Below are 23,901 nucleotides of genomic sequence, written 5' to 3' on the forward strand. Positions count from 1 at the left end.
CTCCTCCTGGTCTCTGATGTTCTGCCTTAACCCTCTGACAGGTTAGGCAGATGCTGACATATCGAGCGATGTCTCTCTTCATCCCAGGCCACCAAAAACGCTTCTTCAAGTCCTGGTAGATTTTGGTGGAGCCTGGATGCATCGCATAGGGAGTCTTGTGAGCCTCATCTAGAATCTTCCCGCGTAGTTCCTCCTGATCTGGAACACATAATCTGTCACCAAAGTACAATACCCCACTATCAGATACTCTGAATTCTCCACTGTCTGATTCTGCTAATCCTTGCTTGATTTTCTGAATCTTAGGATCCTGTTCCTGAGCTGTCTGGATGTCACCAAGCAAGGTAGACTCTAATGTCATAGTAGAGAGTTGTCCGACTATGAGTTCGAGACCGAAATCTGTGATCTCTTTCTGTAGGGGCGGTGACATGGCTGCTAAAGATAATAGGGCAGCACTGGACTTTCTGCTAAGTGCATCTGCTACCCTATTTGCCTTCCCTGGGTGGTAGAGGATGTCTATATCGTAGTCCTTGACCAGCTCTAGCCATCTGCGCTGTCGCATGTTCAGATCCTTCTGAGTGAAGAAGTACTTCAAACTCTGATGATCTGTATACACTCTGCACTGAGCTCCATACAAGTAATGTCTCCAAATTTTGAGAGCGAACACCACTGCTGCAAGCTCAAGGTCATGAGTAGGATAGTTCTTCTCATAATCCTTGAGTTGTCTGGAGGCGTAGGCTATTACCTTGCCGTCTTGCATCAGCACTGCTCCTAGTCCCAACTTAGAGGCATCACTATAAATATCGAAGCTGTCTGTGTTCTCGGGTAGAGCTAGAATAGGTGCACTGGTCAATCTTCTTTTTAGCTTGCTGAAACTGTTCTTGTAGTCTTCTGTCCACTGATATTTCTTGTTCTTCCTGGTGAGAGCTGTCAGTGGGGAGACTATCCTGGAGAAGTCCTCTACGAATTTTCTGTAATAACCTGCTAATCCCAGAAAGCTTCTGATCTCACTAGCGTTCTTGGGTCTTTTCCAGTTGCTCACAGCTTCTATCTTACTGGGGTCTACCATAATACCATCCTTTGAGATGATGTGACCCAGGAAGGACACCTGATCTAACCAAAATTCACATTTTGTGAACTTGGCATACAACTGGTTCTGCTGAAGGGTCTGCAGTACTATTTTCAGGTGCTCTGCGTGTTCTTCTTGAGTTCCTGAATAGATAAGAATGTCATCGATAAAAACAATAACAAATCTATCTAGGTAGTCCCTGAATACTCTGTTCATGAGGTCCATAAAAGTGGCTGGAACATTCGTCACGCCAAAGGGCATGACTACAAACTCGTAGTGTCCGTATCTGGTCCTGAATGCTGTCTTGGGTATATCCCCTTCTTTAACTTTCACCTGATGATAACCTGATCTGAGGTCTATCTTAGAGAACACTGCTGCTCCCTTTAGCTGATCGAACAGGTCATCTATTCTGGGAAGAGGATACCTATTCTTAATCGTGACTTGGTTTAGTGCCCGGTAATCTATACACAGGCGCATGCTCCCGTCCTTCTTCTTCACGAACAATACAGGCACTCCCCATTGTGAGTGACTAGGGCGTATGAAGCCTTTGTCAAGCAGCTCCTGTAGTTGCTCATGAAGTTCCTTCAGTTCTGCTGGAGTCATGCGGTAAGGCACTTTGGAGATAGGATTTGTACCGGGAATGAGTTCTATCTCAAATTCAATCTCCCTGTCTGGAACTAAGCCTGGTAACTCTTCAGGGAAGACTGCTGGGTAGTCACATACGATTCGGACCTCTGCTAGCTGTTGGTCCCTGTCCTGACTGGTACTGACTACGTGTGCTAAAAATCCCGTACATCCTGAATCCATTAATCTCTGTGCCTTCATAGCTGAGAGAAATTTCTTGGCTTTTCTCTTTGGTTCTCCGACGAACTCGAACTGTGCTTTTGCTTCAGGTTGGAATACAACTTTCTGCTTATGGCACTTGATGGAGGCACCGTATCTGATCAAGAAGTCCATTCCAAGGATGACATCGTAGTCAGTCATATTTACCACTATCAGATCACAAAAGAGTTCTCTGTTTGCTATAATAACTGGCACTGCTCTGAGTCAGTGCGTGGATGCCATAATTTCTCCTGAAGGTAACGTCGTCAGAAACTGACTACTGAGTACCTCTGGAGGTATCACTAATTTTTTTACAAATGCCCTGGATATATAAGAATGGGTTGCCCCAGTATCGAATAAGACAGTTGTACTTTGCTGTAAAATACTAATCTGACCTGTAACAACTGCCGAGGCATTTGCTACGTCCTCTCTGGTCAGTGAATAGATCCTCGCATTGGTCGTAGCTGGAGGGGCTTCTAGTCTGCCCTGGCTGATGTGGGGGCCATCTAAAGCGGTCTGCATCTGATGCAACTGTGCTGGCTTGGCTTCGTACTGGATCGGCTGTGGTGGAGGAAAGCTGGCCTTGTTTGGACACTGCTTGGCCATGTGCCCTTCTTGTCCACATTCAAAGCATCCTCGTGTGCCCTTGCGACAAACTCCTGGGTGAAATTTTCCACAAGTAGCACATTTGAGATAACTAGGTTGTTTGCTGTCTGGTCCTCCCTTTGGGTAACTCCCTGATTTGCGCTTGTTGCTGGGGTTCCCTTTCTAGTTAGAGCTGTGGCCCGGTAGTTTCTGAGTACCTGAGCCTCCTTGCCCTTTGGGCTCTGAGAGGACTTGCTTCTGCTGCTTGATATTATTCTGGTAGTGCTCGGTGGTCAGAGCACTGCTGACTAGTTCTTCGGTGGTTTGCGGCCTGTGAACGCCGCCAGCCACGTTCATTGCTATTTCCGGCCTCAACATCTTGAGCATCAACCGGACTCGTTCTTTTTCTGTGCTGACTAGTTCAGGGCATAGACGAGCCAATCTATTGAATTTCTTCACGGCTTCCTCAACTGATAGATTGCTCTGACGAAACTCAGTGAACTCGTCATAGTGGCTGTTTGTAACCCGCATGTGAAAGAACTCCTCGAAGAATTCTTTCTCGAAGTCAGCCCATGTCATCTGATTTACTGGGCGCTTCGCTCTAATTCTCTCCCACCACATGCGTGCATCTCTCGTCAGACAGAAGGAGGCGCACTTCACCTTCTCATGCTCTGGCCAGTCCAGAAGCTCCATCGTGCTCTCCAGTGTTTTGAACCAAGCTTGAGCATCCCATGGTTCGCTGGTGCCTGAGAAATTCTCGGGCTTGACTCTCTGCCACTGGATCAGATAGGCTTCTCTCTTTGCCTCTGCTGCTGGGGCTACTGGTGCTGTAGGCTGGACTGGGGGTTGCTGATTAGCCTTTAAGGTGGCTATCTCCTGTTGCTGTTCAGCTAGCTGCTGCTGTAACTGAGCCACTAATGTTATAAGGTCTGGAGTAGGCACTGAACTGCCTGCCTCATGCTGGGGCTCAGACGCTGGTGCCCTTCTAGCTGGGCGTCCCCGTGCCATTCTAGACACATAGAGGACATACATAACTAATACAATCATAACTGCATATCTATGGTTATCATATTAGGTACTATCATAAATAAACATGCTTCATTTACTTCTAACATGAAAACAGGAAACGTAAATAAGGTGAGAGGTGTTCTTACTTGGAAGCTGCAGGTTCAATGCTGATGTGTGTGTAGGAAATATGGAAACTGCTCTGATACCACTCTGTAACGACCCGCCTCCTACTGACTAGGCTGTGAGGCCGATCGTTACATTAATCTGTGCTAACTATTCCAAGACCATCATCAAATCTAGGTGCGGAAGCTGTACTAATTAAAATTTTGCTAAACTGTCAAGTTTTCTTGGTTCTACATGTACTAAGGGGTGTAACTAGAGTGTACTTAACATATACTACATCCCCTATGGTCAAGGAACTGAAATAAACGTTTTCCAGCTGTTATCAGACCTCCCAATCGATCCACCGATCGATTGGAATGGTTGAATCGATCCAGTGATCGACTCAGCCGGCTACTGTATGCGGGACTTGGGTCAGATCGATCCAGTGATCGATCCAGCACGCTACTGTGCTCGGGACAATATTTTGGATCGATCGGCTGATCGATCCAGACTGGTCAATCGATCCAGTGATCGATCCCGGAGCTCTCTGCTCGCGACAGAAACTGCTGGATCGATCGGCTGATCGATCCAGAAGTCTACTGTTCGCGGAACAAATTGCCCAATCGATCAGCTGATCGATTGGGAACCCCCAATCGATCCACCGATCGATTGGAGTTTCTGATTTTACAGCTACGCTCTGATTTCAGCACTTGTTCGTGCCAAAACTTCCCATATCAATTCTAAACTAAATGTAAAACATTCTAACATCACACAAATAGTATTTTAAGCATGATAGGGTGCATGACTAACTAATTCATAGCAATTAACATACTAAGGTGCAAAACAATAAAATGCTAAAAGGTTCTAATGCTTAAAACAAGCTTGCTGAAATTCCCTAAGATCTTTATTCCAAGTTCCTGCCCACACACATCTTCGTAGCATTGTCCTCCAGCCTCCGCTAGTCCATCTTCCCTTTACCTTTATCTGCAGTATAAGAAAAATAGTATCTGTAAGCTTGAGAGCTTAGTAAGAAACCATCTACCTCACTAAAACATGCATTCGATGCAATATGCTTTTGAAAGAATGCTATTAAAATCATATGCTGAACTTGAGAAACATGGCATACTGGAATCATTACACATGAATACTAAAACATGGCATACAGGTTCATAAGATATGGAAATCAAAACTGATCATAAGACTATCACATGCTTCCATAAGAAAACTAAATAGAGCATGGACTGAACTAAGCTAATGCTAAACTATTGCTAGAATTATACTACTTTCACATAGCTATTTTGTGAGGTTCTGAAAACTATTTACATAGTAAGTGAAAATACATAATCATGCTGCTGTTGGGCCCGGCAACTGTGCGCGCATCCCTAACTAGGCCCGGGTTTGCAAGTCCCGAATTTAGTAGGGTTACTAGGTTAGCTGAACCTAGGGACAACTATGGGAGCCCAACCCAATGGATATCTAATCCAGTACAGTGCCACTGAGAAAGTAAAATACTGAACATAGCTAATAAATTCTCGTCTTGCTTTCACTAGGTTGTCTAAACCTAGAACTAGGTTATCTAAACCTAGAGGCGACTGTGGGAGCCCACCCATGGGACATCTAGTCCTGAAAAAACTGGAGCAAGACTCAATAAGCTATGAAATGCTTCTATTGCATTTATCTAAGCCACTAAAATGCCTAAGTTGCATTTTTCTGTGCTAAACAATTTAAATCGAACACTTGGTATGCGCTAATTCGCATCCTTTGTGTCGGTAGTCTATATATTACTAAACTAATACATGAAATTCACACGAGAGCTACTTATACTGCAGGTGAGGGGTTTCTTACCTCCTGCTCGAAGTTTCTTACGATTCTAATCGCTAGATTTCCGGTGGGGAAGATCCCTTCGACGATCTCCTTGCGTCTATGCGTTCCTCTCGCGGAGAGGAGCGTCCTCGTGCCTTTGACGTTGCCGGAAACTACTCCTATGGCCCTAGGGATGGAACCCTAGGTCTTCCTTGTGGTTGGCACCGAAGGAAGAAGAAAAGGGAGAGGTGCGACGTGAGGTTAGGGTGAGGAGGAGAAGTTGCCGATTAAAAATTCTATCTCCCCACTTATTAATTCCTATCTATATTAAGGAATTAATTCGCCCAACTCCAACATAAATATAATTGTTTCCCTTTCCTTTCAGCACGGCCCTGCTGGGTTCACTTGGTTACTAGAGTCCGCTATAAGTTGTAGGACCCAATAGGTCTCGGGTTCAATTCCCGCGTAAGCTATTTTCGTTTTCTATTTATTTTTACTACTTCCGTTACTCTAAAAATTCTGTAAAAATATCCTAAAATTCTAGAAAAATACTAGGATATTTCTAATAATTATTTTGAGAATTTTCGGGTGTTACAATTTTAATTTGAGCAAGATAAATTAAGTTAGTTTAATTATGTAAGATTAATTAAGTTTTAATTAAGTTAGTTTAATTATGTAAGATTAATTAAGTAAGTTTTAATTATATTTAATTAAGTTAGTTTAATTTTAATTTAGTTTAAATAAGTTGAATTTTAACTTTAATTTAGTTAAATTAAGTTATCAACTAATTTAAACCTAGATCCCTATCACCATTTTTCTAGATTGTTAATCAGGGAACCTTATTTGCTTAGTGCCAATCAATTGCCCTAATCGATTGCCCAACCTTAACTTGCTTAATCCAAGTCTAGGGTTTCCTTGTCCAATATCTGGTCAACTATGATATTTGTTGGGATTTCTGTTGGATCGATAACCACATGAGAGGGGGGGGAGGGTAGAGTTGAATCATGTAATTTTTAAAAACTTGTTTTCTCATTTTGAAAATCACGAGTGCGAACGCAGCGAAAAGTAGATAAGAAATTGAAAAAAAAATCACAAGAAAATACAGTTGATTTACTTGGTTCGGAGCCTTTGGCGACTCCTACTCCAAGACCCAGATTTCGTGGACCTACCGATGGGTAATCCACTAAAAACCTCTTCCGGTACTTCCAGAAGAGGGAATCGAGTACAAAAAGATTAGAGCAAGTGCAACACACTGCACTTGTCCTTTTGTAGAAATTAAGTACACAAACAAAATTCGTTACTGACACTTAAGGATCAAAATAGGAGTGTTCGTGTATCATTGTCGGTCTACCGACTGCGATCAGACGTCCTCGAAATAGTCGTCGGGCGCAATAGCTTTACAGCAGAGTCGTAATAGAAGCCTGGAGCAGTCGGAAGCTCAAACGGATATGTAGTAGCTCGTATGTCAGTGTTTTATCAAAGCCTTCTCGAGACTGCCTTAAATAGTGCTTGGAAGGTTCCTTTCATAGTTGTTGAAGGCACCTTCAACCTGGTAAATTTAATCCTGAGTAGCCCGGCATTTATCCAAGACTGCGTCTAAAATTTATCCTGTGGAAGGCACCTTCTATAAACAGTACGAATGCGCCTTCACTGCTTAAAGGCGCCTTCGGATATTGTTCATCTGAAGGCAAATTTTCTCCTTTGTCTTACAAAATAATGTTAGTCTAAATAACCTGCAACACAAGTATTAGGACAATAATAATTAATAATAAAAAATAGTAATTAGTTCCTATCCTCCCAGGACCAGGAACTAAGCAAGGTCTCAGTTTAGAGATCCCAAATGGACCTAAACTGGATCATCGCCTACTGTCTCTCAACCGAGATTCATCCTCATAAGGTCACTCTCCTCCACTGACTTACCTTAAATTACCAACTTACTAGACATCCGGTCAGCCCGTCGACCTGTCTGGACTTCATGCCAACTATTCGACCGACCCGTTAACCTAGCTGGACTTTTCGCCAGATATCTGGTCAACTTGCCGACCTATCTGGACTTTATACCAGCTATCTGGTCGGCCCGTTGACCTAGATGGATTTTCTGCCAGATATCCGGTCAGCTTATCGACCTGTCTGGACTTCTTCTGTACACTTAATCAAGTGGTTAGATCACAACAAAACTTAACTTAACTTACTTGTCATTTATCAAAACCTGAGTTAGACCGTTAGTGCAAACTGCACCAACTATCTTTCCCTTTTGATGCAATGACAATCTAAGTTAAGTTAGGAAAAACTGCAAACATAAATAGACAAATGATATGGTTTAAGTTATTCAGATTTCAGTGTTTGCTAACTTTTTGATGTTTGCTAACTTTATCTCTAACTCTCCCCCTTTGACATTCATCAAAAACATGAATAGACAACTAAACAAAAAAAATGTGATAATTAAAGTAATAAGAAAAAAACTTTGACAATAGGATAATTTTTAGGATTATTTGGGGAAGTTAAAAAAAATATAACCATAAAAGCTTTTCAAAGTGTTTTCAAAAATATTTTTCAATATATGTTAAAATTCGTTAATTTTTAGGATTATTTGGGGAAGTTAAAAAAAAATTATAACCATAAAAGCTTTTCAAAGTGTTTCCAAAAATATTTTTCAACATATATTAAAATACGTTCAAAATAGTTTTAAAAACTCTTATCATTTCAAAATGATAAAATATAGAGAACAATTATTAAGAAGCTTAAAAGTGAAAAATAAGTTTTACAAGAAAGAAACTTTTTCAAAACTTTGCCAAAGTGTTTTCAAAAACATCTTTTAAGGCAGTCTTTAAAAATTGAAATAGGTTTCAAATTAATTTTTTTTAAGACTTAAAATAAATCTTTAAAACACTTTATATCATAATTTTCACAAGGCTAATAAAGTTGAAAATTTCAAACTCTGCTAACCTTTTAAAGAAAACTTTAAGTGTTTTGAACATGGAAAATCTTTTAAAAAGAATTATAAATAAAATTTTGAAAATGCTAGGTTTTGCAACAATGAAACCTTTCCAAAAATAAAAGGCATTTTCCAAGAATAAAGTTTAAAATACTATGTATTGCAACAATTTGTAAAACTTTTCAAAAACATTTTTCAAAAAAATGGTTTAAAGTAGTTTACAAAAAAAATTGAAAAGTTGTCAAATTTATTTTTTTAAAACTTATGAATTGAGAAATAATAGAGTTTTTCAAAACATATTTTCAAAGGTGGATTTATGAAAAGTATAAGTGTGATTTGAAGATAAATTTTAGAAATATTTTGAAAATCAATCCTCCTCCTGAACCTGATATTATTTCAAAATAATCTAATCAACTATAAATTATCCTTAACAATCTAACCATTAGTTACTAACTAACTATCAGAAGATAGCAGTGTTCACTTGGTTAGTTAAGTTAAGTCTTTTTATCTAGTTAGTATTTGACTAAACTGGATTACTTAACCTGATCACTATAAATTTGTTATTTAACGTTCAGACTTATGTTGATGCACTGATATAAGCAACTTAAGTCCAAACAATCTGCCTATGCATCTCACCCATTTCTAATTTTGGCAATACACAAACAAGGTAACCCTAATGTGTTGGTGAGATGCTCAAGTCCTAAATTTATAGGAACATACTTTCTATTGATTTGATCTAAACTAAGGCTAAAATTGATTTTGAAAATTCTAAAAATAAGGGAATTTTGAGGAAAATGTAAGAAAAATTTTTACCAAAGAATTTATAAATTATTTGAAAAATAATTTTGAAAATAGTGGTCCTAGTCTATTAAACACATTCCTAGTTTAACAAATAGACTTAAGGGAAAAACTGACTGTAGATAGTAAGTAAAAATATACAATTCATAATAGTGTATGTAACATGATCAGGTCTTATCATCGTCAGCAGGTGGTGGTGGTGGTGATGGTGGTGGTGGTAGGGGTCGCTCAGGTGCTCGCAGAGCCTGAAGAATCTACTCAAATCTGGTGGTCATGTCATCTCAGAGAGAAATAAATCCGGTGGTCATCTCCCCCCGGAGTGTGTTGAATCCATCCGAGACTGACTGCCAAAGTTGTGCGGAGGACTCCTCAAATCGAGCGAGTCAATCCTCGATGGATAGTGATGTCGAGGGTTGGACCAAGGTTGAGGGATGGGTCGGAGTCGGTTGGACCAAGGTTGAGGGATGGGTCGGAGTCGGAGGATATCCCAAGAGCTCCTCAGCTTTAAACGCTAGCCACTCCTCTCCCTCGGCTGGAAAATTATCCTCATCCTCGACTGGTATGGTTGGCCGCGACCCTGCTCTCTAAGCTAGAACCCCCTAAACAGTGATGTCTATATGCACTAAAGCTAGCTAACGCTGACCAATTTTGTCATATGCACTAAGGGAACTAGATGTACCCTGGGTCATATCTACTCCTATGGTCGAAAATATATATGTCAAGATGTGACAATAGGGCATATGAACCTGATGCCTAGTGACGAGACTAGATGCATGAATGACATTATGAAATATATGTAATGCAATATCAATATCAAGGCGTTGGCATAGTGCATACATAAAAATGAATGAGACGACCGCATCATCACAACATCGTGAGATGTAATCGACAGAATGCAGGTAGTCAGGACTCGATATAGGATATAGTCTTGGACTCTAAGAGAGAGTGACATAAATTCAGTCACTGTAGGTAGTCTCTCTTCAAAAAAAAATACATATAGATAGTATCTAATGTAATATGGGAGTAGGGCTTGCCAAATGGAAGATCCCTACCAGGGTAGCACAAAAATATGCATGAAGATCTCCTAAGTTCTAAGCTATCATATAATAAGGTGGGGACAAAGTGAAAGTCCTTTCCTCCAACTCTGTTGGAATAGGTCAGATCATCAATCTTAATCAAATTGCTATAAAATCGTGCACACAAGTCTAGATTTATTGCATAGCTGCAGTAAACTAATCTATCGAACTGATAGTAATCAATAATCTCTTTAATCGGTGCACAGTACTAGGTAAAGAAAGTCATACTCAAAAACTTAGATTTTAAGGCAACATATGTATGCTATAAAAAAGAAAACCTAAGTTGCTTAGTGGGGAATCTGACATCAGTAGATGGAGTATTACTAGGCCTAGGGGCAACATGTCATCTTTTCCTAATTTTATACAAGCATATAAGCACAACTTGACAAAGAAAACACATATGAACTAAGTATTGATGAGATAAAATAAGTTGAGGTATACCTAGGAGGCATTTTGAGGTTTTGGGAAAAAGAATAGCGGGAGAAAGTGGTTGGAAGGCCCCTTGTTGCTTTTGAAATCGTGAACAGAGAAACACTCTATTTGCTGGAAAAATCCTACTCGAAGGCGCCCACAAACTTAATGGAAGGCACCTTCCATGTGCTTTGGAAGGCGCCTTCAGCCGACCGAAGGTGCCTTCGGTCGGTTAGGGTGGGATTTTTCCGGCTCTTCCAACTGGAGACGCCTCTGGTAGGTGTTTTTTTGTTTTTTTCCTTTTTTTTTTTAAGGTTTAATTTTAAGTTTTTAAATTTTAAATTTTAAATTTTAAATTTAATTTTTAATTTTAGGTTTAAGTTTAATTTTTAATTTTAGGTTTAAGTTTAATTAATTTTTTTTATTTTACATTTAAGTTTAATTTTTGATTTTAAGTTTAAGTTTATTTTTTTTAAAAAAAATAGGTTTAATTTTAGTTTAAGTATAATTTTTTATCTTAGGTTTAAGTTTAATTTTTTTTTTAATTTCAGGTTTAATTTTAGTTTAAGTTTAATTTTTGATTTTAGGTTTAAGTTTTTTTTTTAATTATAGTTTTATTTTTAGTTGAAGTTTAATTTTTTATTTTAGGTTTAAGTTTAGTTTTTTTTTTTTTAGTTTAAGTTTAATTTTTTATTTTAGGTTTAAGTTTCATTTTTTTTATTTTAGTTTAAGTTTAATTTTTGATTTTAGGCTTAAGTTTATTTTTTTTATTTTAGGTTTAATTTAGTTTAAGTTTAATTTTGATTTTAGGTTTAAGTTTATTTTTTTTTTTTTAATTTTAGGTTTAATTTTAGTTTAAGTTTAATTTTTGATTTTAGGTTCAAGTTTGTTTTTTAAAAAAAATTTAGGTTTAATTTTAGTTTAAGTTTAATTTTAAATTTTAGGTAATGTTTTTTAAAATTTTAGGTTTAATTTTAGTTTAAGTTTAATTTTTTATTTTAGGTTTAAGTTTAATTATTTTTTTAAAAAAAATTAGGTTTAATTTTAGTTTAAGTTTAATTTTTTATTTTAAGTTTAAGTTTATATTTTTTAAATTTTAGGTTTAATTTTAGTTTAAGTTTAATTTTTTATTTTAGGTTTAAGTTTAATTTTTTTAAATTTTAGGTTTAATTTTAGTTTAAGTTTAATTTTTGATTTTAGCTTTAAGTTTAATTTTTTTCCCCTAATTTTAGGTTTAATTTAAATTTAAATTTAATTTTTTATTTTAGGTCCTTAGTCATCTCACCCGATCTACATTTTCAATCGGGGAATCCTATAACTTTGTGTTAGATTCAAGTTTAGCTTTGAGTTCAACAAACAGGTATTCTTTGTATAAACTTTTGGGTTATGGTGAGTCACTTGGACATCCTTAGAGTAACCATGTCTTCGAAGTTTTCCAAATAGTCTCATCCACTGAAATTAGTACAAAACTTTGGTCTAACTATTTAGGATTCATAAGGGGTAGCTTCGGTTAGTACCACTAAGTCAAATGCACCAGGTCGAAATCATATCTTCCTAGACATGCATAGACAGAGTTTCCCTAACATACTATCATCCAAAACTTCACCAGTACATTTGTCAAGTTAAACTGTTGTCCCTATTTTAGCTAGTCCTCATTACCCAGTCAGGTAAGTTATTATTTTAGAGGTGTCAACTAATTTGAAGCCTCCTCCTGAATTATCGAGTTATATTTTTAAGTTTTGGGTTTGTGTTGATTACTTTTATAATTATAGTAGAATTGATGGTAATTTGATTTGTTTGATTTTATTTTATCTTTTGGATTTAGGTTTGATTTTGTTTTGTTTTTAAGTTTAGAATTTAGTTTTGAAGATTTATTTTGGTTTGAATTTAAGGTTTTAGTTGGATTTGATTTTATATAATGGATTCCATTTTTAGATACATAATATTGGTTAATTTTTACTCGCGTGGTTAGGCACGCTTTTGGAATCCAAGGATTTGTTGATTGAGCTAGACTTGTCTCCGAGTGCAGACTTATTGTACACAGCTCTTTGTGACCCAAGTATCATGTCAAGCTACCTGGATCTAGTTGTAAATTTTTATAGTAATTATTTTAATTTAATTATTTCATTTTTTAGTATGAAATTAACCTCCTTAAGTTTTGCAACTTGAGTTGGAATTTCAGCTTGAATTGGTTCAGTTATTGAACTCGATTTTAATTGTTCATTAAATTTATTATTTTCTTTTGTTAGTTCGTTTATGTAATTTTCAGAGTTAGTTAATTTCTTATTTAAACATGCAATAATTTTAAAAAATCTTTTTCTTAAAGTATATCTCATCGGAACCTTCGGAAATGAGTGTGAACTAGTGACTTGATTCAAGTTCGGGCCCATCTTCCGATTCGTTCTCTGATTCTAATTCGTAAGCCATCAGTGCGAAGTAGTTGGTGTGCTTCGGTCCTCTGCCATCTGATTTATCTCCGGACGATTCGTCCCACGTCACTTTGAGGGTCTTCTTTTTCTTCAAATTCAGATAGTTGTTCTTGTAATGCCCCATTTTGTTACACCTGAAACATGTGACATTCGTTTTGTTGCTATTTGATGTTGAGTTGATCTTCTGTAGGTCTCTTTTTGAGAAATTATTCTTTCTCCTGGTGAATATTTTTCTTACAAAGTTCACCAGGTGTTCTTCATCATTTGAGTCTTGGTTAGTCTCAACTTCTAATTCTGGTTTGGTTCTGGTCTTCTCTTTTGATGTTCCTATAATAAGAGCAATACCTTTCTCAGTTTTGGCGTTAGTCTGTTCGTGTAGCTCTAATTCACAAAATAATTAATCTAATTTTAATTTAGACAAGTTTCTTGAAATCTTATAGGTATCCACAATGGATGCCCATAATGTATTTCAAGGAAACACATTTAGAGCATACTTTATTAAGTCTTGGTTCTTCATTTGATGGTCGATTGTATGAATCCCATTTAAGATATCTCTTATCCTTGCATGTAGTTGACTCACAGATTCTCCTTCCTTCATTTTTATGTTAAATAATTTATTCAAATAAAGGTCCCTTTTTGTTACCTTTGCATCATTGGTTCCTTCGTGCAATTCGATGAGTTTATCCCATAGCTCCTTCGCATTTTCGTGTGGGCTGGTGCGGTTCAATTCTTCCTTCATTAGTCCACACTGGATTGTGTTGAGAGCCTTGGAGTTGATCTGAGCCTTCTTTTTTATTTTCGGATTCCAATGTTTCAGGTCCATTGAAATTCTAGCATTGTCGATCGGAGCCTTGTAGCCTCTGGTGATGCTGAACTACTGGTCAAAGTTGGTCTTCAGGTATACTTCCATCCGCTTCTTCCAGTATGGGAAGTCATCACCATTGAAGGGGGAGGGTAGATGGTGTTGTATCCCTCGTTTTGAGCCATGAATCGTGCACACAAAGAGAAAAAGAGAAAGGAGGTCCCAAGACTTGGTCTTGGATTAGCAGTGTTTGAGATATAAAAAAAATAGAAGAACTTAAGAGTTATTGTACTAACTTCGACTTAAAACTAAACGAGAAAAAAAAATATCTGAATAGGTAAAGTTTTACCAATTCAGATAGAACAAAAAAACTGAAAATGTTTTCCCCCGGCTTGATTAGTGGTTGTACCAATTCAGAGTAGAACTTGACTCTGATACCACTTGTTAAATCGATACGCACATGAGAGGAGGGGTGAATCACGTGGTTTTCAAAAACTTGGTTTCTCATTTTTAAAATTGTGAGTGCGAACACGGCAGAAAGTAGATAAGAAATTGAAACAAACCCACAAGAAAACACAGTTGATTCACTTGGTTCGAAGCCTTCGGCGACTCGTACTCCAAGACCCAGGTCATGTGGACCTAACGATGGGTAATCAACTAAAAACCTCTTTCAATACCTCCAGAAGAGGGAATTGAGTATAAAAAGATTAGAACAACTGCAACACATTGTACTTGTCCTCTTGCAGAAATTAAGTACACAAATAAAATTCGTTACTGACACTTAAGGATCGAAATGGGAGCGCTCATGTGTCGTTGTCGGTCTACCGACCATGATCAGAAGTCCTCGGAATAGTCGTTCGGCGCAGTAGCTTTGCAGTAGAGTCGTAGCAGAAGCCTAGAGTAGTCAGAAGCTCAAACGGATGTGCAATAGCTCGTATATCAGTGTTCTATCAAAGCCTTCTCGAGACTGCCTTAAATAGATCTTGGAAGGCACCTTCCATAGCTATTGAAGGCACCTTAAACTTGGTAAATTTGATCCTAAGCAACCCAACACTTATCCGAGACTGCGTCTAAAATTTATCCTGTGTGGAAGGTGTCTTTCATAGCCATATTTGATCCTGAGCAGCCCGACACTTATCCGAGACTGTATCTAAAATTTATCCCGCGGAAGGCGCCTTCTATAACCATGGAAGGCGCCTTCTATGAACAGTACGAAGGCTCCTTCACTACTTCAAGGTGCCTTCAGACACTGTTCATCTGAAGGCAAATTTTTCTCCTTTATCCTGCAAAATAATGTTAGTCCAAATAACCTGCAACAGAAGTATTATGACAATAATAATTAATAATAAAGAATAGTAATTAGTTCCTATCCTCCTAGGACTAGGAACTAGTCAAGGTCTCAGTTTAGGGATCCAAAATGGACTTAAACTAGACCGACGCCTACTGTCCCTCAACCAGGACACGTCCTCACAAGGTCACTCTTCTCGAGTGACTTATCTTAATTTACCAACTTATCAGACATTCGGTCAACCCGTCGACCTGTCTGAACTTCATGCCAACTATTTGGTCGGCCCGTTGACCTAGCTAAACTTCTAGCCAGATATCTGGTCAGCCCGTCGACCTATCTGGACTTCATACCAGCTATCCGGTCGACCTATTGACCTAGTTGAATTTCCTACCAGATATCCGATCAGTCTGTCAACCTGTCTGGACTTCTCCTGCACACTTAATCAGGTGGTTAGATCACAACAAAACCTAATTTAACTTACTTGTCATTCATCAAAACCTGAATTAGACCGTTAGTGCAAACTACCCTAATAATTTCTTCACCAAGTGTTCGGTCAACCTTTGACCCACTTGAACTTTCTATCTTGTGCCAACTTTCGGTTGGACTTTTGATCACTAAGTGTGGTCATCCTTGACCAACTAGGATTTTCTTCTTGTCTAACTTCAGTTAGGATTTTACCTTACCAATGTCCGGTCCTCCTTAATCCACTTAGACTTTTCCTTTACCTAACTGTAGTTAGGACTTCCCTTTGCCAACATGCAGTCCTCCTTAACCCACTTAGACTTTGCTTTGCCTAACCTCTAGTTAAAACTTTATCCTTGCCTAACTCTCAAGTTAGGTTTTTGACTTGCCTAATCTCTAGTTAGGACTTTATCCTTGTCTAACCCTCGAGTTAGGTATTTGTCTTACCTAACTTCTAGTTAGAATTTTTCTAGTTAAGTATCCGGTCCTCTATGACTTACTTGACTTCTCTCTTGCATATTGTTAAGTATCTGATCAATCTTAACCTACTTGACCTCTTCTTCACATATTGTCCAAACATCAAAACTCAACCTCAAATCCACTCGAGTTAAACTGGTCAACCTTGATCCGAGAGCGATTGCACCAACAATCTCCCAACAATATGTTGATGATATTTTGCTTGCCAACAATGTTATAGGCTTGTTGTCCCCACGGGTTGGCATAATTGATACTTGCATGGGTAATTGCTCTAATAAATTTTGGGGTCAATTTTCAGTGGTTGTAAAATATCTCGTTAGATGTCTGACCTCCCCCATGCAAAGGGTCATTGTGCTAGGGCAAATGTTCTTCATAATTCACCTCTTCTAGAGAGTGGGGCAACCCTAGAGAGTCCACTAAGGTGATGGCTTCACATTTTGCTCCAATGATATTGCACAAAACTAAGAGATTTTGAGCTAAGGATTTTGAGATAAAAAATCTTAGTGACACTCTTTTTTTTTTTAGATATACAAATGTATTGAGATTGCTCTTGGGATACTTTTGTAATATCACAAAAGGGTTATATCGAAAAGATTCTCAAAAGATATGACATGCAAAATAGTAAATCAGAGATACCTATGGTTAAGAAAGACAAATTTAATGTCAATCAGTTCCCCAAGAATGAGATAAAGGAAAAAAGAGTTAAAAGATTTCTCATGCGTTAGTAATAGAAAGTCTAATGTATATTCAAGTTTGTACATATTCAGATATTACATATATTATGAGGATGTTAGGTAGATACTTGAGCAATCCAAAATTAAATCATTGGAAATTAGTCAAATGGGTCCTACTATATCTATAGAGAATAAATGATTATATGCTTACCTATAGAAGCTCAAATCAGCTAGAGATTGTTGAGTATACCAGCTCTGATTCTATTAGATGCCAAGAGAGTATGGAATTTACATTAGATAACATTTTTCTACTAGTTAAGGGAGCTATCTCCTGGAAGAGTGCAAAACAATCTCTTATGATCTCTTCTATCAAGAAAGCAAAGTTCATAGCATGTTATGAGGCATTCAATCATGGAATATGATATAAATATTTGTCATAGGATTGCACATAGTGGACAATATTCATAGACCACTCAAGTTATTTTGTGATATTAAGTCAATAATTTTATATTCTAACAAAAATAGGAGCTCGACGAAGTCAAAATATATCGATATCAAATTTCTAGTTGTAAAAGAAAGAGTTCAGATGGACAATTATCCATCAAGAATATTGGAACAAACTCTATGATTATATATCTGCTTACTAAAGGAGGGACATCCAAAGTGGTGACAAAAGGCGAATACGCTCGCCCCCAGCGCCCCCGTACCCCCTCAAATTCATCTCAGGATCAATACGGAAGAGTTAAATCATGGACGACTACTAACCTTTGGAATAATGGCTAGCACATATATGAGTGTCATGTCCTTAGATGATGTTCAATTTTAGTGGAAGTTTATAATTTTGAATGCTTTCATGTTATAAGCAAATTTTGTTATTTGGTTATTATATTTTTAAGGTTATTTTATGTAAAAAAAATAATCTTTTTGGTCGGTTCACACTCATTTTAATTTATGGTTCGATGTTACTAAGATTTAAGGTGGACGAGTAGAAATAAACATATTAAATCACATTGTATGAAATTTTCTTATGACATATTCATATCATAATCCATGTGATTCAGTTGTATCAACATATGTGATTATTGATGAGTTACGATAGATGCAATGATTATTGCTTTGATCCTATATTGATAGGGTTGATAGACCAGATTGGTTACAGATACATTTTGATAACGACAATATATTTGAGCTTGGACAACTACTTTTACAAAAATATACTTATAAGATTACACATATAGTTTAAATGAGAGATTGTTACATCCTTAATTCAACATGAGCTTTATATGTGAAATAATTATGTACTGCATGCTGTAATATTAGGTTAAGCCCAATTAAAATGATCAACTAAAATTTTAAATATTTGGGCTTTAATGTATCTGACGTGGTAGCCCCTTTAATGTGTCTCTCCTTATGAGTGATTTTTATTTTTATTATGAACTAAAATTAAAAAAAAAAATACCAAAGGACAACAGATAAAACCTAGATCACACGAGTCATCTTTTCTTCTTTTTTGAATCCCATCGTCAGAGAGAGCACTGAAAGAACATTGAAATATCGCTCAAAGGAATCGTGACCTCACAACTCCAAAAGTATATAAGTGTTATAGATTCAAGAACACTTACGTGTATTTATCGATTAATTCCTAATGATTAAATATAAAAGATCTAGAATTTTACATGTGATGGTTTTCACAAAAGGTCAAATCATGTTCTTATTTCTAACGCAAGAAACATATCAAGAATTTTTTTATTCAAAATAATTATTTCGATAAAAAATCTCACCATATATTCATATGCATTTACACATCACTCTTAGAAGAGAGGACAATGATGCCAAAGTATGAGGTAAAATGACAACGTCCAATGAAAAATGTACTACAAAGAATATGAAATACATTATCAATAACATATGGCACTCTGGTATCTGTATTTTCCACAAAGATGTAGGAGAACACTCATCAGACGATTCTGAAAATGATCTTTGATTGCATCTAAGGATCCAATAGCTTCATCCTTACATTAGATTGTCTTATCTGTCGTCAAAAACTGGAAGTGACATCTCAGAGTACTCGATCTACTATCTAACGTGCACTCCCACGGAAGATTGAGCATTGCATCACAAGTGCCAGACTTCCAAATAATAGACAGATCTCCATATCAGAATTTACACTGGTTTGAATACAGATTATTGGACGAAATAAGCTCCGTTACCAAACTTTTTAACCTTAACACCGACTTACTTGGCTTAATAATATTGACGTTATCCCAGCTCAAACAAGGATCACCTTCTGAATTCTTCACTGCCTTATTTCCAGTTTGGCAAAAACACCACTGCTTAGATTGGCACCTCAATATCTTCTTATCTATCTTCTTTAGCATGGGATCACTTTCCATGAATTTCCTAGCAAAAGCTGCTCTGCTCTTTATCAAGTCTTTCAGATTTGTTTGGTTGAGAAACAGTGGCTCTAGTCCTGGTGGATCATCCCAAACAAAGTACCTCAGATCGTTATTGATTGTTGTGTTTTGGAACTCAGGGGTGTTACATATCACAGTTTGGAAGTAGGCTTCTGCTGAATAGGCTACATTGGCGAAGTACATGAGTAATTTGCGAGGGAGGTTGTCTGAACCATGCACACAGTGCTCCACAAAAGGTCGGCTAAGAATCACCCACGGAGAACCTGATTCAAGTGAGTAAAACAATAAGCAGCAATCACAAGCTTTGGCGATACCTTTTACCGCACATCTTTCACATCTTTAGCACGGTTATTGCCTATACATATCTACGAAAACAATACTAGACTATACTAAGAAATTCTAACTTGATTTTTTGTCTTATTATGGACAAAAAAGCATCATTGACAAATTAAACAAAAAGATAAGATTAAAATCTCCTTAGCACATTTATGTACCCATAAATAATTTGAAGGAATTTGGTGTCTTGCGATCTCCTGAAGTCCAAAAAAGTGATGTATTGTTCTCCATATAAAGACTCGGGTCTACAACAATTTTGTCAAACCTCCCCCATCTGTGACAGAAGAATTTAAAAATTGAAAAAAAAAAATCAAATTAAAATCATATGAAGGTATTCTTGGACATTGAGATATTGCTTACTCTTTCCATCCTAGATCACTTGTGTGATCAATGAAGTTCAGATTCCTCGGCAAAGATGTGAAGACATGAAGAAGATCTACACAAACAGAAAACTGTAAACATCACAAGGGAAAAAAAACAAGACCAGATTATTGATGGAATAAATTTAAAACAAGGACTTCTGTAGCTATTAACAAATGCAATACAACATTACTGTGGAAAATATCCTTTGCTCATTGGTTTTAGGCTGGGATAAAAATAAATATACAGTATAACCATTGTTAGCCTTAATTAATATGCCAGATCAGAGCATCATATTCCATAGTCAATGAATAAAGAAGCTGCTGCTCTAGTAACAATCAGAACCATCAAGATGCACTTGTACTAAAGAAGACCATATTTTCCTTCCGTAAAACTATTGGGCCATTCCAAAAGTGAGCAAATGGCCAGAATCTTGATTGTAATTTCATTAGCTTACTCTTTCAGATATCAAGCAATAAAATAGTTACAGGGAAAGCTCATGTTGTTGTTCTCTAAGGGCAGTCCGGTGTACGAAGCTCCCGCTATACAGGATCCCGGGGAAGAATTCATTGTACGCAGGGGCCATTACAAAAGTGAGCAAATGGCCAGAATCTTGATTGTAATTTCATTAGCTTACTCTTTCAGATATCAAGCAATAAAATAGTTACAGGAAAAGCTCATGCTGTTGTTCTCTAAGGGCAGCCCAGTGTACGAAGCTCCCGCTATGCAGGATCCCGGGGAAGAATTCATTGTACGCAGCCTTAAAGCAAGAGGCTGTTTCTAGGATTCGAACTCGTGACCTTTTGGTCACAAAGCAACAACTTTACCGTTGCACCAAGACTCCCCTTCTCATGCTGCTGTTCTCTAATAATGAAAAAGCTAAACCATCAATAATATCATAAATACTACTATAAATTTTCCCTCCAATGGATAGCAGGCTTGAGAAAGTGGGCGATAGACCACCACGAGCATCTCCTGATTTAGCCTAGACCACCACGAGCGCCTCCCGATTTAGCCTGATGGCCGGTGGAAAACTTCCGTGGGATTGGGCCGATCGTCCTCAGGATTAGTCGATTTGAAGGACCATTAGGATAGATATAATCTCATAACACAAAGAAACAACAATCTTCAGTCACCATGGAACTGAGTCTTCATTTCAGTTGCAAAAGAGAAATCAGAAGTTTATTCATGACACACCCATAAGGAATGGATATGACATCAGTTCATGCACCAGGCAATATATACCCTGGCATGAACTAACAGTGTTCTAGGGGATAACAGCAAACCTTCTATTTGTAGTGATCGAAATGCAACAGATGGTATATAATGATGCCTCACAAATCAGTGAATATCAATATTACAGAAGATAAACATGATAATATCAGCTAGTTTAGTTGGAACAATAAGAACTCACCATCCTGAGTCACAAGTGGATAATCCGAAGCACTCAATGTGATGAACCAATCCCAATTTGCATTAAGTCTGAGCAGAATTGCAGCTCCATGAAGTGCTGCAGCAACTGCCGATGGACCAGTTTTATCCACTGGATAACTTTGGCCAATAACATCAACATTCCTAAAAGCTCTGAAGAGCCTTTCTGATCCAATGGAGAGAGCCAGGGATTTCCTTTCCAGAGCTTCACAGCCTGCATCTAGATGAAGAAGGTAATGGTTCCTCGGGTGGTAAACTGCCTTCAACAACCTTAAAATCTTCCGACTGTCACCTCCAGTGCCAGATATCCAATATGCAAAGACCGGAGGATCTGAAGGCCCCTTCGATAGAGACCGAACTACAACTTCATCCTTCTGGTCAGCAGCCCATCCTCCTAGAAACGAATGAGAAAGAATCGCTAAGATAAGTGCAGCAACGATGAAGACCGATATCCCAATCCACTGAGAGAACTTAAGTAGCCACATTGGAATTCCCAAGTTCACTATCCGACATCTACCACCAATTATCTTTTATCAGGAAATCCCCTGTAAATACAAGCAGGCAACTGACGAGCAGAAATGAAAAATTCTTCTCCATGCACCACAAATTAATTGAGCAGTTCACAAGTAATCACCAATTTGAATTGGCACACTGCAGGGAGAAGCTCTGGGCTAGAAAGTTCTTAGGGAAATGACAAAGACTAGAGTGCATTGGTCGTGGTTCAATATAGAACAGAGAAAGAAATGAAAGCTAAATGGAATAGAAGAATAGAGAAATGCAAGAGAGACAAACACACAAGATCAAAGATTAACCAATTATAACATGAATAATTCGCCCGTGCCAAATCCGCGGAAGATTAAAGCAGGAAAAATGGCCGATGAGAAATTGCAAGATTTGAGAATAGGGAAATGCAAGAGAGGCAATCACACAGGATCAATGGTTAACCAATTGACAAGAATAGTCGACCGTGCTGAATCCGCTGAAGATAAAAACATGTAGAGAAAATCACCGATGAGAAATCGCAAGATTCGACCTTACCTCGAGATCGGCTTCAGGGCTGAGGAAACGAGGACAGCTGTCTACGAAAAGACTGAATCTTGCTCATAGATGCAATTTGAATAATACTGGCAGATCACAAGAGGAAAATGCAAGAAGACCAAAGGTTAACCAAATCAATAAGAGAAATAGGTGCATCCCCACTCCGCAAAAGTTGAAACGGATGAACAAGATGAGAAAAAAATTGCAAGACGTGGCTTTTGTCGCGATCAACGCAGCCGAGGAAACGAGAACACCTGGGGCGAAAAAAGGGCAGTGTTTCGCTCAATAGTCAAGGAACGACCTTTCAACGTACACGCCACGAAATCACCAAAGAGAAAATGTCATATCTTTGCCCAATTGAAACCGACAGAGGACGAATCCAAACGCACCGGTGACGACAAATAGAGAGAGCTCAAAGCGCGCCAGCAGTCGCGAAGGCAGACGGCCGTCGCGAGCGAGCATTACTGCTCACCAAACCCTCAAAGGATAGTGAATCCATGACGAGGAAGAGAGACTACGAGAGGAAAGAGGGAAAAAGGTCGGAGCTTTTTGCGATTTGTCTGCTGCAACAACTGCGAAAAGGCTAAATCACTCGCCCCAGTCCATCACGAGTGGCAAATTATGATAATGAGGGTAAGTGGTGAATGAAGGAACAAGAGATTTATGCCCTGATATTTCTATGATTCAATTCCACATTTTTAATTATAAATGTATTCCCTGAGATTAACTTTTTCTCAGCTTTTTACGATTTGAGAGAGAGAGAGAGAGAGAGAGAGAGAGGGGTATACGGCATCGTGAAGCTTGTCTCTTTGGGGGTCGCGCTCACGGACAAACAAAGAGAAGAGACGGGATACGTGAAAAAGGAATGGAATAATTATTTTATCTAAAAAAATGTAATTTTTAACCAGTTCGGATCTCGCGGATGAGCAGGTCAGCACAGGTCATGATCTCCATCATCTTGAGCATGCATTCCGTTCTAAATATTTAGAAATTTATAACACGAATCTTAAATTATTTAGAGATTCTGGTGATGCTCCATTACTATTGGAACTCTTGGAAGGAATCAGTGTTAGCGGATCCAGCATTGGCAGTCATGGATTCCATGATGCAGACGCCCATGAGGTCGGCGAACCGACACCAAAGCCTGTGTCAATTTCGCCTGGAGGAAGCCCTACTTATAGAAGTTAAATCTGTGAGCCTAGTTAATCTCTCAAAGGATGCAAGATCTGTCGGCCAAATTTACCAAAGCAAATATCAAAAGAGCATCTTTTTTTTGAATCAACAAGATGTCATTCCTTTTTTTATTAATAATCAAAACAACAGCTCATCTTTTTTTTTTAATTTGTATTATCCCTTTTTACCCCCAACCAATTTGAATATTATAGCCTCAATAAATCATTAGGGCTATAGTTGACATATATATATATATATATATATATATATATAAATGAATGTTATTCAACTTAAGTTAATATTATCAATAACGTATAGTATGTTATAGTCATTATGATTCGTAATAGCTATAATATGTGCAAAAGTGATTTAATTTTCATACATATGAACCAACTAAAGAAGAAAGGGTAA

The 23,901-nt window shown here is 37.7% G+C and overlaps 1 protein-coding gene across 2 annotated transcripts; it reads right to left on the reverse strand.

Moving 5' to 3' along the window:
- Positions 1-18,470: 18,470 nt before the first annotated feature.
- Positions 18,471-22,985, reverse strand: LOC121993243 (beta-glucuronosyltransferase GlcAT14A-like). 2 transcript variants are annotated; one of them, XM_042547958.1, is made up of 5 exons: positions 22,707-22,985; positions 21,263-22,571; positions 19,849-19,924; positions 19,647-19,762; positions 18,471-19,415 (listed from the first exon to the last, which is right to left on the reverse strand). In XM_042547958.1, exons 2-5 carry the CDS (start codon positions 21,762-21,764, stop codon positions 18,895-18,897), a joined length of 1,215 nt encoding a protein of 404 aa, XP_042403892.1. In that variant the 5' UTR covers positions 21,765-22,571; positions 22,707-22,985; the 3' UTR covers positions 18,471-18,894. The 2 variants fall into 2 exon arrangements, with proteins under 2 accessions (XP_042403892.1, XP_042403891.1); XM_042547957.1 differs by having other exon boundaries at positions 21,263-21,824; positions 22,318-22,985.
- Positions 22,986-23,901: the final 916 nt, after the last annotated feature.

This window comes from Zingiber officinale, chromosome 6B, assembly GCF_018446385.1.
Source record: "Zingiber officinale cultivar Zhangliang chromosome 6B, Zo_v1.1, whole genome shotgun sequence".
Classification (NCBI taxonomy): Eukaryota; Viridiplantae; Streptophyta; class Magnoliopsida; order Zingiberales; family Zingiberaceae; genus Zingiber; species Zingiber officinale.